This window comes from Triticum dicoccoides, chromosome 1A, assembly GCF_002162155.2.
Source record: "Triticum dicoccoides isolate Atlit2015 ecotype Zavitan chromosome 1A, WEW_v2.0, whole genome shotgun sequence".
Classification (NCBI taxonomy): Eukaryota; Viridiplantae; Streptophyta; class Magnoliopsida; order Poales; family Poaceae; genus Triticum; species Triticum dicoccoides.
This window is the reverse complement of record NC_041380.1, coordinates 397,436,500-397,448,322: the sequence shown is the minus strand read 5'-3', so window position 1 is coordinate 397,448,322 and position 11,823 is coordinate 397,436,500. Positions and strand designations below refer to the sequence as shown.

The 11,823-nt window shown below is 46.1% G+C and overlaps 2 protein-coding genes across 2 annotated transcripts; one reads left to right on the top strand and one right to left on the bottom strand.

The window, feature by feature from the left end:
- Nucleotides 1–292: 292 nt before the first annotated feature.
- On the bottom strand, nt 293–2,939 carry LOC119275639 (mediator of RNA polymerase II transcription subunit 31-like). Its single transcript, XM_037556533.1, has 6 exons — nt 2,786–2,939; nt 2,576–2,679; nt 2,092–2,188; nt 1,934–2,012; nt 1,254–1,531; nt 293–695 (listed from the first exon to the last, which is right to left on the bottom strand). The coding sequence occupies exons 1-6, from the start codon at nt 2,836–2,838 to the stop codon at nt 686–688; spliced, it is 621 nt and encodes a 206-aa protein (XP_037412430.1). The 5' UTR covers nt 2,839–2,939; the 3' UTR covers nt 293–685.
- Nucleotides 2,940–7,144: 4,205 nt separating this feature from the next.
- Nucleotides 7,145–9,751, top strand: LOC119275632. Its single transcript, XM_037556520.1, has 3 exons — nt 7,145–7,653; nt 8,602–8,681; nt 9,203–9,751. Exons 1-3 carry the CDS (start codon nt 7,251–7,253, stop codon nt 9,368–9,370), a joined length of 651 nt encoding a protein of 216 aa, XP_037412417.1. The 5' UTR covers nt 7,145–7,250; the 3' UTR covers nt 9,371–9,751.
- Nucleotides 9,752–11,823: the final 2,072 nt, after the last annotated feature.

Here is an 11,823-nt window from a genome sequence, read left to right as displayed (position 1 = left end):
CCAGGCAGTGGAAAAAAGGCCAACGGCTGGAGATGCCCTTAGGGTTGTTCTGCCCACATCCTGGGACGTCCACTGATTGAGAGCGTGACCCATGTAACAGCCTCCTAGGAGGATTGTACTTTCCCCATCTTTTCAATGAAATGAGGCGCAAAGATCCTTTGCGTTTTCCCAAAAAAAAAAGTGAATTCGTCATCGAGATCACTGGAGCCATGAAAAATATAGATTGAAACAAAAAATGCAGCAAGGGAGGCGGCCTAATACTGGCGCTGCCCCTGATCCGGAATCGTACGCATGAGAAATGCAATGCAAGCCCTCCATTACCAGACACAAACTGTGCAGCAAAATAACATGAACGAGCAATGGAGCGTTTCATGGAGCTGCGTATGCAAATGTTGCGGCTCCATCTAAGAATTTGTGATAAATGTTAGCTTTTACGGCTGCCACTGTTGGCACAAAGTTTCAGCAAGTAAAGATTAAATTCAACTACAACAAAGGCCAGGATAAGATAAATGATCAAGTCAACCAAGGGCCAAGTGTGCATGCCACGTTGAGAACTCCAGCTGCTCGAAAGCAGGAGCTGCTTCGAACTTGTCTGCTACTTAAAAGGTCTACCAACAGGCAACAGGGAGGTGAGTTTCCACTTCTCTGGGATGCCGTTGGCCGTGAAGTTGATCAATATGTTTCACTAGCCCATCCTGCAGCCAAGACACACAGTACAATCAGTCATTGTAAACCATTTTATTGAACATAATGCAACATACTTGCATGCTCAAACTATACATCACAAGAGGAAAAAGAAATAACCTGTCAAAACTCAAACTACCATGCACACATTTAAAACTGACTAACAAGCACACAGGCATAACAACACTACTGTGAAACTTGCATTTTTCATAAAATCTCGGATGATTCATGAGATGGACCAAGAAAAAAAGGAACAAATAGAACAGATTCCTCCACAACTTCATTGCAGGACTAATTCAGTTCTCCTAAGAAGCATCTTGAGAGCAACAATAATCTTTACTGAATCAGCGAAGAGGTACTTCATAATCTAGATTGGCAGAATGTCCATAACACATTTCAAGTTGGATCATCCTCGAATATAATAACACCTGTTAACTATGGCACACAGGAACTTTAAGAAAAAAAAACTGTATTTACAACTAATAACTTCATAATGACACTGTATGGAGAACTAATATTAACTGCATAAGAGATGCTATTGATTGATTGCAAGATAGGGAGGTACATACTTTCTCTTTCTACCACCCATAACATTTCTCATCTCATTCTTTGGGTTGTTGGTGCCAGGAGTTCCTATAAACTGCATGGGGGGCATTGCAGAAGCACCAACAGCTGACATAGTTGGCAAAGACGATGGTGGTGCAGGAACAGGTGGAGGTGTCGGCACTGGTGCTGGTGCTGGTGCAGGCGCAGGAGTTGGTTCGGGAGGAAGACGTGGCAGGATGTGCTTCAGTCTATTGTTCCTGTAGTTTTTCCAGAAGAAATATTGCTGCCTATGAGCAACTTCCTGTCAAGAAATTTGCAGGTAAGAGTTAGTTGCATACAAATGATTCAATGTCCTACATAAATAAACAATTTTTTTCAAATACTAAGAAAAAATATTATGCGGATAAAACAGTGAACATTTAGAAGTGTGCATGAAGCTTAATACGCTTTCATAGCATTTGACTGCTTTAACTAATTCCTCAGGAAATAAACATATCCACTCAATATATTTGTAAGCGCATTCATAGCAACATTTTATCATTTCCAAGATCCTTTATGTCCACAACCAATCAACCGTAAAAGTAATAATCTCCAAATAGACAATTCCAAAGAAACGGTTTGAAAAGAAAGAAGAAGCTTGTAAACAGTAAAGGGTGAGAATGGTGCTCGAGTGCAATTCTAGCCAAATGGGGTTAAAGGTCACCTTGTTTGCTGGATGTGCCATTGCGTTTCGGAAATTTGCATTTTGGAGAAGCTCAAGAAAGAAAAGGCAGTGCGGATACCTGTACCATAACAGTACGACCATATTAGTTTGTCTGTGAGCAACCTATTTGCGCAAATCAAAAGTATAAGGTGACTCACATTATGTATTTGATGTACTCCGGACGCTGCCAATACTTGAGGTACTTGAGATACCCGATGAACGCCTCATCCTCAAAGTACCGGTTCTGCGCTAGATCTGCTTGAACAAAACAAATACTATAAACGCCATCTCCCAAGCAGAATCGTGTTTAATACTCATACAAAATATTGACCCCGAATACATCAGAAGTACAGGAAGCAACAAAGCATAAGCAATACATAATTCAATCTCTCTTGCCTTATCACATTATGCGGTCTTACCAAAACAAAATCATATCATGTGAATTTGTTACTCCAGAAGTCAGTCACTGACTAACACAATCAACAACAAGAAAAATTCTCTTTGATTAGCTAGTTACTCGCTCCCGCAGCAGGACTCAACCCACAAATAGGCCATGATGAAACTCAATTGCACTGTGGTACCCAATAAGCTAATCTCTAACCAACCAGTTTGAAACAGAGGCTGTGAGGAGAGTTACTGTACAGTTGATGTAGATGGGGTTGGCGAGGCACTGGATGAACTCCAGCTCCAGGAGGAACCGCTGCCTCCCGTCGTCAGGATCCTTGTACGGCGGCTGCTTCGCGCCCCTGCAACCCACACGACGCCCCGATCAGGGAGATATGTGAGCTTGCTTCCGCGTGACCTAAACACGGAGGTGAGAGAAGCGGGCAAACAAGGGAGGCGCCCACTGACGTCGTATGCGGTGGTGGTGGCGCGGGAGGCGTATCCTCCTCCATAGCATCCATGCTCCCCGCGGACCGCCAACAGCGCCGACGAGATGGGTAGGGCGACGGCGAGGACGACTGACCGGCGAGGAGACTGTTTTCCTAGGTTTTTTAGGGGGGCAGTATTCTTTTCTGAGGGGGCAACGGAGCGTACCTGAGATTTGCATATGGGCTTTTGGGGGCCTGTGGCGGACCTCTTCGACGGACCGTGCAGGGTCTTATTGGGCTGGACATCTGAAATTAATTTTGCGTTGGGGCTTTCATCCCCAAATGCTATTTGGCGCCTTGAGCGTAAGGCGCTATTTTTTTTAAACATGGGCGTGCCAAATCTCTATTCCTAATCTCTACTCCTAACTAGAAGAACACCAGTGCGTTGCGACGGAGCCACATTAAATTTAAGAGTTCAATATCAGTTATGTTAATATTACATTTAATATTCTTATACATAACAAATGACATTGATGACATTTTTTACCATCAAATTCTCACACACACACTCTCTCCCTCCCTCTTCCTCCCTCTCTCCCCCCCTCTCCCTCTCTCTCTAACACACACACATCCATCTTATTGGGTACGGGATCATAATCCATCTATATCACACGCACACGTGCTAGTGCATAACAATACAAATTATGTGTATTATATTTGCCACCACAACTTATATTTTCCCGAGCCGCGTCGCTACAGAGCCGAGCTCCCGCCCGACCACCTCGCCGGCATTGAAGGGGAATGGATAAGGGTGACGCCCTGCCTCCCCTGCCCCATGGCCTCACTCCTCGACGCCCCCTCCCAGATCCACTTCTCCTCCTCGCTCGCTCAATCCCGTCGATCTGGACGAAGTCAAACGCCACGACCACCATGACCGACCCCGTCCACACAGCCACTGCTCTCCCTGCAGGCTAGGAGCTTGTCGAGAAGCTCTGAACTCCTCCGCTACTTTGTCTGCGCCAACGAGATCAAGTCCAGCACCCCCGCATCGACGTCGCTGCCGTCTTCCTCAACCTTCGGCCACCGTAACATTGCCGTTCGATCCGCGTCGCCCCGAGCTCCCCTGTCTTCCCCTAGGGCGCCATTGACACCGTCGTGATCTCCTCTTGCCTTTCCCCTATTTCCCCTCTCATTTGCTCTCGTTAGGTATTTCGCCGTGGCCGAGAACCGTCGTCCGCCATGTCCATTGCAAGGTTAGCCACCGAGCTCCTCGGATTGACCCCGTGGCACATGCCCGCTCCTAGCGCGCCCATGCCCGAGCCTGCTGCTCTTCTTCCGCGCCCGCGGGGCCACTCCCTCTTCATGCCCACGCATGTGCCACACCGCGTCGATCGCGCCCGCCACTGCCACTGCGCTCGCTGTAGCCACTGCACCACTGTGACCCGCGCGACGCACACCCTGGCCACGCACCACACTCTCGCTAGCTGCGCTCGTCCCGTCTGCCGCCGCCTATCCCTTCGCTCGCCCCGCAGTCGCGCCCCTGCCTCGCGCCCCCTCCTGTCACGACCATCTTCTGTCGGCCGCCCCCTCAGCCACGCCGGCCGCTTGCCTCGCCTGCTACGTGCTGCTTCCTGCTGCTATGCGCTGCTCTACCGCTGGTACGCTGCTGCGCCATGTCCTCGACACCGCCGTGGACAAACATGTCGGAGGGATTGTCAATGGAGTACGAGGAGGAGGTGGCGGAGAAGGTGTGGAGAGGCAGGAGGTCAGGGGTGGCGTCAGCTGACTATGGTGGAGGTGTTTATGCGAGAAGGAGCCGGAGCGGAAAGAGATGTCACAATTGGAAAGAATCACAAAAAAACATAACCTGTAGATCTCATTCCAAAAAAATGCTAATATCGATGAAGGGGTGATTTCCTTGTATAGGTGTAAAACATAGGAAATATTGGTAGTTATGAAGGAAATGTAAAAAATTAGGAAAGTTATAATTTTGAACTGATTTCTATGCAAATGAAGTTTTTATTGTTTGGTAACGTGATATCAGTACCTACCCGTTTGTGACGTGTCTGATTAGGAAAGTTTGCAAATGTTAAGAAACTATTTATTGGGAGGAAAGTTTGTGACGTGTCTATTATTTGTTTCTTAAAACAAATTTCACTAATGAGAAAAATCGATTGATTTAAATAAGTTAGTTTAAAATATATTATTTGTTTCGCGAAAATCTGTTATTTGTTTCCTAAGACAAATTAAACCAATAAAAAGAATCGATTGATTTGTATAATTTAAAAAAGTTAGATCCGTGATTTGTTATACATTAGGAAAGTTCTGGTTGTAATAAAGAGTGAAGAGAAAAATAAATCGATGGACCAGGGTGGGAGGGGGTGGTGGGAGGAGAGACGAAAAAACCCAGCGAAAATAAACCAGTGAAAATAAACCGTGGAGACTATTCATCAACTGCTCCATTTAAAATAGAGATGTCTGAGTTGATAGTCTCGCCTCACGGTTTATTTTCGCCTCCATATTCCACCACCCCTGATTTTTCGTCCTATCGATTTTTTCTATAGAAACCGATACCCCACACCGCACACAGAAAAGAACGAGAGCCTTCCCCACAGATTTTTATCTATCGCGGGCATCCCGCACCGGTTTTCTAGCACGCTAGCCTTCCCCACCGTTTTTTCTAATCAATAATTTCCTTCTACTAGTAAGCGTGCACGTGCAACGCATGTTTCATAGTCTATAATAAAACATTTTTAATCTTATTTCTTGTATGGCGAGTTCTTTCCCGAACCATTTAAGTGTGTGCCCATGAAGTGAATCCGAACACATGTCTTCACATGAAATTCACAGTCACATAAATGTATTATAATTAATTACAAAAATATTTAGAAAAAAAATAAGAAACAATATCTATTATTTGTTCTTTGATGATGATTCTCTCTTAAAGTTTCATGTATTGATGCAATCTGAATGCTTCGTTCCATGGCTGAGATATTGTTTAGAGCTTTATTCCCTTATTTCAAAACATGACCAAAATTTGCCTCCTCAGTTGAATATAATCCTACATATGCATTATACATCATTGTTATTTAAAAAGTACCATGCGCAACGTATATAGAAATGACTATGGTGTAAATAATCACCCTGTGTACTGGAAAATGTAGCCCACCATCACACCATGAATGCATGAAATTAGAAACCAAATAACCATGTAGTGAACCGGAATGTCTCCAACAAATTAGACGCCGTGCTATGCTAATATATGCACAACAATATTAGAGCAATCAGCATCCATGTATTCATCATTCTTTAATTTGTTCCTTATTTGTCTCAAATTTAACCTAATAATATGCTAATGATTATAGCTTTTCCCCCATTCACTTATGTGAAATCATAGTTATGTCAATTTTAATAACACAAGAGTATATTAGCTAGAGCTCAAAATGATCTGAAAAAATGTGGCTTACTACAACAAAGGGACATCATCAAGCATGTTGGTGCACAAGATGGTGAAAGAAGAAACGATTGCCAAGTTAAGCTCAAGTTTTGATGATGTGTTTGATGTAGGTAAATTCTTAGGGAGTCTATCCAGAATCATATAATCTGTGGGATCAGTACCGATTTCTTACATTATCATCATTCAGTTTCGAGTCCACTAAATGACAACTAATTTTGTTCTGAAATATGTCATATGATTATAATAAATTAGAGTCAGAATTCAAATAGTAATACAACATAGAATAAATATAATGTTAAGATATTATAAAACCTTCAGGCCAACTTCAACGCTAGACCCCATCCTGTCCGTCCGCATCTTTTGAGGACAAACGGACACATGCAACGTTCCAACATGCGCAAGCATCCCCATTTTTTGTCCCGGACGCGTTCGTTCCACTCCATTCGCAGACTGGGCACGGTCAGGGCTCTACAGGCGCGGGACGTGGCCGGAGCAAGGCGAGGAGGTTGCGGGCGGGCCGGTGCTCTGGCGAGGCGCGACAGGGCGACGGCGTGCGCTGCGGGCGGCAGGGTGGCGCAGCTGCGGGCTCTGCGGGGCACAACAACGGTGCTTCTGCGGACGGCGCGACATGGCCACTGGCGACGACGGTGCGACTACGAGCGGCGAGGCGTGGCTGCGTGTGCTACATGAGTTGTGGGCCCAAGCTGTCTGTTTGGAATGTGTCCTGCGTTGGGTGCCTGGTCGGCGCAAACACAAATTCGGACGAACATGACCTTATTGCCATCTCAAACGAACAAAATTCAGACAAAACGGATGCCCGTTTGAGGTTGTGCGTTGGAGTTGGCCTCGAGATCAACCATTGATATATGACCGAACCAGATTTGTAAACACTTGCCATAAAAAAAAAAGAAATCGGACAACCGGAGCAAACACTCAACTCCCTCACTACACAGGTGGATAAGCTCCTCTCTCCCTCACAGAACATGTCCGCCCCTCTTCCACTACATCCCCATCGGCGACGAGACGAACACCCACCCCTGCCTGGTCCATGGCGGCCGCCCTTCCCCTGCCGCTGATCTATGTCCCCTCCCCCACCCCCCTGCCGCTGCGCCGGTCCATGGCGGTCTCTTCACGCAGCCCGGATCTGCCGCCTACGGCTTCCACCTCGCTTCCCTTTTCCCCATCGCTCTCCAGCCCCGCGACGAACGCGTTCGCGGCCACCAGCCTAGTCCGCAGCCACGGCTCCGCTCCAGCCGCCATGGATGAGTTTTGCCTCCAACGGGTCGTCGGCACCGACCACCGGGCAGCCTTGGAGGGATCCGGCAGAGGCTCCCCACCTCTACTACGGCTGGAGGAGGCCATCGATGCCCCCTACTTCACGCCGTCCCAGCAACAACGAGCGCCGCCGCGTCCGTTCGTCGGTACCCCCTGCTCAGCGTACTTCGTAGACGGTGAGGAATCCGAGATCCCCATTAGGATATGTATATGTGACTGCTTTTTGTCTAAATCTTGCGTGAACTGAACATAGTTGTGTGCATACTGAACTTTGACTGAAATAATTGCTTGAGAGAATTAGCTATCATCAAATTGTCTACTTTGTTAAATTTAATGTGTTTGTTCAAAGTCTGCTATTGTAGGTTGACATGATGGATGAGTAGTCTGCTGATGATATCATCTACTCTCATTTGGTACTACACAATTCTTAATTGCGGACACTTCCTTTGTAATATGATTAATGGGGACATACAAAAAACATAGGTAGGAAGGTGTACCCATATGTCTCCACTTATTAGATATTAGTTCCATGTGAAGCGATGCAAATTGGAATACATTTTCCAGTACTTTCAGCTATTGCATGAATAAATGACAAAGCAACAAAGCATTAGCATCACAAGCAAAAAAAACATAAATCGTCTTATCAAAAGATGAGGCAGTGGGGCTAATAACTAACCATAGCAGTGAGGTCTTCGCGATTAATTCCCGTGCCTGATGAGTGTTGCTATTTACCTGATGAGTGTTTTTGTAGTTAAAAACAGCATAACAATTGCAACTTACTGTTTGTTATCTCGGAGCTGCACTGAGCATTCTTACATCGTTCGGCGTGTAATACTGTATAATTTCCTAAACACCATCAAGTTTCCAGAAAGCTCATTGTTAGATGCATTGGATAATGTGACTAGTGCAACATATGCACGAAAGGGCTCTTAAGGCCCTTTTCTTCATCTATTTAGATAACAGAGGTCCTGGTCTTCTAGGATTTACACTTGTTTCAGTCATAAACCTGTTGTTGCCTTTTTAGTGTGCTGAAAATCATGACTTTATTGTTTGGATCATTTGAACGCTGCCTTGTTTCAGTTACCACCATATTTTCCTGAGAGACGTTATTCTGTCCTTTTCAGATGTTCTACAAGCAGTCTTGCCCGGGAAGAAAATGCACATCACGGGGAACTTGAGAGTGGAGAAGAAAAACCCAATCCAGGTATTTCACTTCCTTGACCAAAACCCTCCAAGAACTATCAACAAGAGAATGACTGTGTCCTTAATAGATCATTTACATGCTAAGTTTGACTATGTCCTGAATAGGTTCATTTACATGCCAAGTGGACACAGATTCATCATCCATAGAGCCTGAATGTTAAAACAAAATACTATATTGTTAAAACAAATGAGTTGGTTTCATATTCTTGGACTGGGACTTTCTTCTTCTCTCTCTTGGACTGGGTTACAAATAGATCATACAGGGTTTTATTCATTCAGTCATACATATTCGGATATAAAACAACATGATGGAGGGCTCCAGTTTGATGCATCGTTAAAATTCATGCTGAAGTCACAGGAGGTAGATCTATTATGGTTTGCCCAAAAATTATGCATTGATCAGCACACTGTTGTAAATATGCAAAACAGTGAAGAACATTGTTATAAAGATGCAAATTTGACAGGGATTAGGGAAGCAATGAAGTACACACATATTTGCTAAATAGAATTTCCCTTGTGCAGGCAGGTGCATTGGCTGAGGACTTGGTTGGCACCGACGTCGTCGGCTGCGGAAGGCAGCGATGGCCAACACTCGCTGGACGGCGATGGCGCAACAGTGGCTTGGCGGCGCCGACGTCTCACTGCAATGTGCGTTTGAACTTCGACATCGAAGAAAGACATCGAGATTAACTGGGATGGAACTGGCCACATACTGCGCACAAGAGGATAGTCTGCATCTGCGTTGGCTAGAAGCTCGTCGGCGCGGGCGTCGTCCGCTGCGCATGGCGGCGATGGTGCAGGACAGGCTGGGCGGCTGCGACGTACGTCCGGGCGGGCAAAGGCAGGAAGATCGAGTTGATTCCCGTAAGTTTAGCCGTTTGTTGTGAGGCGGACGTATCAATTGCCGTAATTGTGGCTGTTTTTCTGTAATTGATTGGCTTGAATTTTTTTTGCGGGGAGGTAGAACTGTTCGATCGATGGCAGAGTTTTGTCCGCTATTCTAAACTAGTATAACGCCCGTGCGTTGCCACGGGCTCTTCAAAATTTATAATCAATATTTTTCATTTATCATCCCCTCATATTGGGTGATTATGGGGTGCTCTAATTAGAAACACAACAATCAAATATTAGGAAATTTCACCGAACGAACAACAGCGAATAATACGATATCTATCAAACGAATAAAATGAGGTCATATATTTGGTCCGTCATGCACTTCAGTTGAAAAGTGCCTATCCCTTTTAGAATCAACACACTGTTTGCTCGCACGCAAAAAAAATACATCTCTAAAGTGGGGAATCGATCGGTGCCAAAAAGAACTCAAACTCCTATCCAATTTCGACTTCGTGCTCTTCCACTTTCATTGATAAAGATGGGACGTCAAGGGTTTCATCATGATGACCTCGAGCAGCCGCCGACATCCCTCCCCACATCTACCCCTACCCCCTGCTGCCGCTTGCACTGTCCTTGCTCCTCGAGGGAGCTAGGGACATAATGTTCTCTAGGATGGGCATGACCAGATCCACGAGGAGGCCACATTCTTCCATGGGAACCCAACCAAGCACACCACCCTCCGCAACCATCCAATCCCAGCCTAACAAAGTCAAGACCCGCCATCGATCCACAAATCAGGCTCGCCACATCCAGGTTCACTGCAAGTCTGCGACGAGTCTGTAGTCGACATCTTGACTTTGGCTATCCCCACGGAAGAATCATCGGATCCTGCTTACTTTTACCATCACTTCGTCTCTTCCCAAGGCAGCGACACCACCCAGCCAATCACCACCACCGCTTGCGGCTTGCCTACATAAAATCATATGAGAAATCCCCACGGCGATGCTGTAAGATCACCTTGGCGACCTCGACAGTGACCGACTGGTCTAAGATATAAGCTAGCCGCTCTTTGTAGAAACCAATAGAAGTAGGCATGTGACTCAGATTTGTTCTTTGGTGTGCATGCGTTTCTTGCTGCCCACCAGCTCTTGTGTACAACTCGCCTATATCTGTACCAGCTCTTGGTCTACAACTCGCCTATCTCCATGCTCGAGAATCTGGAGTGTAGTAGTTAAAAAAAAGACCAATTTTATACTCATTTGATAATTCAACGTGCATGGGCATGCACCGGATGAAATTCACGCTCTATGTAAAATCTGAAATGTAATGACCGTGGTTGATGAATGAAAGTCTTATTTCCGCAAAAAAAGAAGTTAAAGGTGAATATATTCCTCATGTGTAGAGTACAAATAGAGCATATAGTGATTGAGGTGAATACATGCCAGTACTAAAATCTTCTAATTTCTTTTGATTGAATCCAAGTTGTCTCTTTTCTTTCGATTCAGCAAAGCTAGTTCGAATAAATAGGATTGTCTATATCTTAACTCCTTTGCCAATTAAGCTTCAAAATTGCAGTCTGATTCAGAAACAATCGAACGATTGTGTCGTTAACTCCAGGAGATTCTCGTTAGATCTTAGGAACGCTGCAAGCCATCATATCATATAAGAATAAGATCGACAATTGATATGGACAGATCTTACTACAATCATATTACTACTACTCGCACACTGATATGGACAGATCATACAAGATCGAAGGTACGTAAGACAAGGTCCTCTAGATTATGAAAAACTGTTTGCTTCGCCTCATGTGAGACGGACCCCGAGCTATTCTTCAATGGCGCACCGCGCGCACATATTTGGCGGCGAAGTAACTCGTTATCCTAAGGACGTCCCCGTCAAGCCCGTCGACAGCGTCACCCTTTTCCATCTCCTCGGCTGGACCTCGCCGAGTTTCCACCGTCGACGGCCTGCCGCCGCCGCATTCTGCTGCACGAAGGAGATCAACGACGGTTTAGACGTGCACGGGTGCAGCAGAGCAGATCGACCGACGGATCGGTTGACAACACGTACCGTTGCAGGCCGTGTGGCCGTGGTGGGGGGCGGCGGCGCTCGAGGTGCCCTGCGCCTCGCATTCGCAGGGCGAGACGGTGCTCGTGGCGCTGGTGCCGATCTCCTCCTCCGGACGAACGAGGAGCCAGCCGTCCAAGCTGGGCGAGGGAGCCAACGGCGGCCTGCAGCGCTGACGGCTCGACTCCTTGCAGTAGGCGATCGCGCTCGCGACGGCCTCCTCCCTCGCCCGGGCGGTG

What these genes read in the sequence shown, in the direction of transcription:
- LOC119275639 (XM_037556533.1), bottom strand. Translation starts at nt 2,838, where the DNA reads ATGGATGCTATGGAGGAGGATACGCCTCCCGCGCCACCACCACCGCAT. An exon ending in CAACCCCATCTACATCAACT is followed by an intron (nt 2,189 to 2,575) that starts GTACAGTAACTC and finishes TTGTTCAAGCAG; the next exon opens with ATCTAGCGCAGAACCGGTAC. An exon ending in GAGTACATCAAATACATAAT is followed by an intron (nt 2,013 to 2,091) that starts GTGAGTCACCTT and finishes GTTATGGTACAG; the next exon opens with GTATCCGCACTGCCTTTTCT.
- LOC119275632 (XM_037556520.1), top strand. Translation starts at nt 7,251, where the DNA reads ATGGCGGCCGCCCTTCCCCTGCCGCTGATCTATGTCCCCTCCCCCACC. An exon ending in CTCAGCGTACTTCGTAGACG is followed by an intron (nt 7,654 to 8,601) that starts GTGAGGAATCCG and finishes TGTCCTTTTCAG; the next exon opens with ATGTTCTACAAGCAGTCTTG. An exon ending in AGAAGAAAAACCCAATCCAG is followed by an intron (nt 8,682 to 9,202) that starts GTATTTCACTTC and finishes TCCCTTGTGCAG; the next exon opens with GCAGGTGCATTGGCTGAGGA.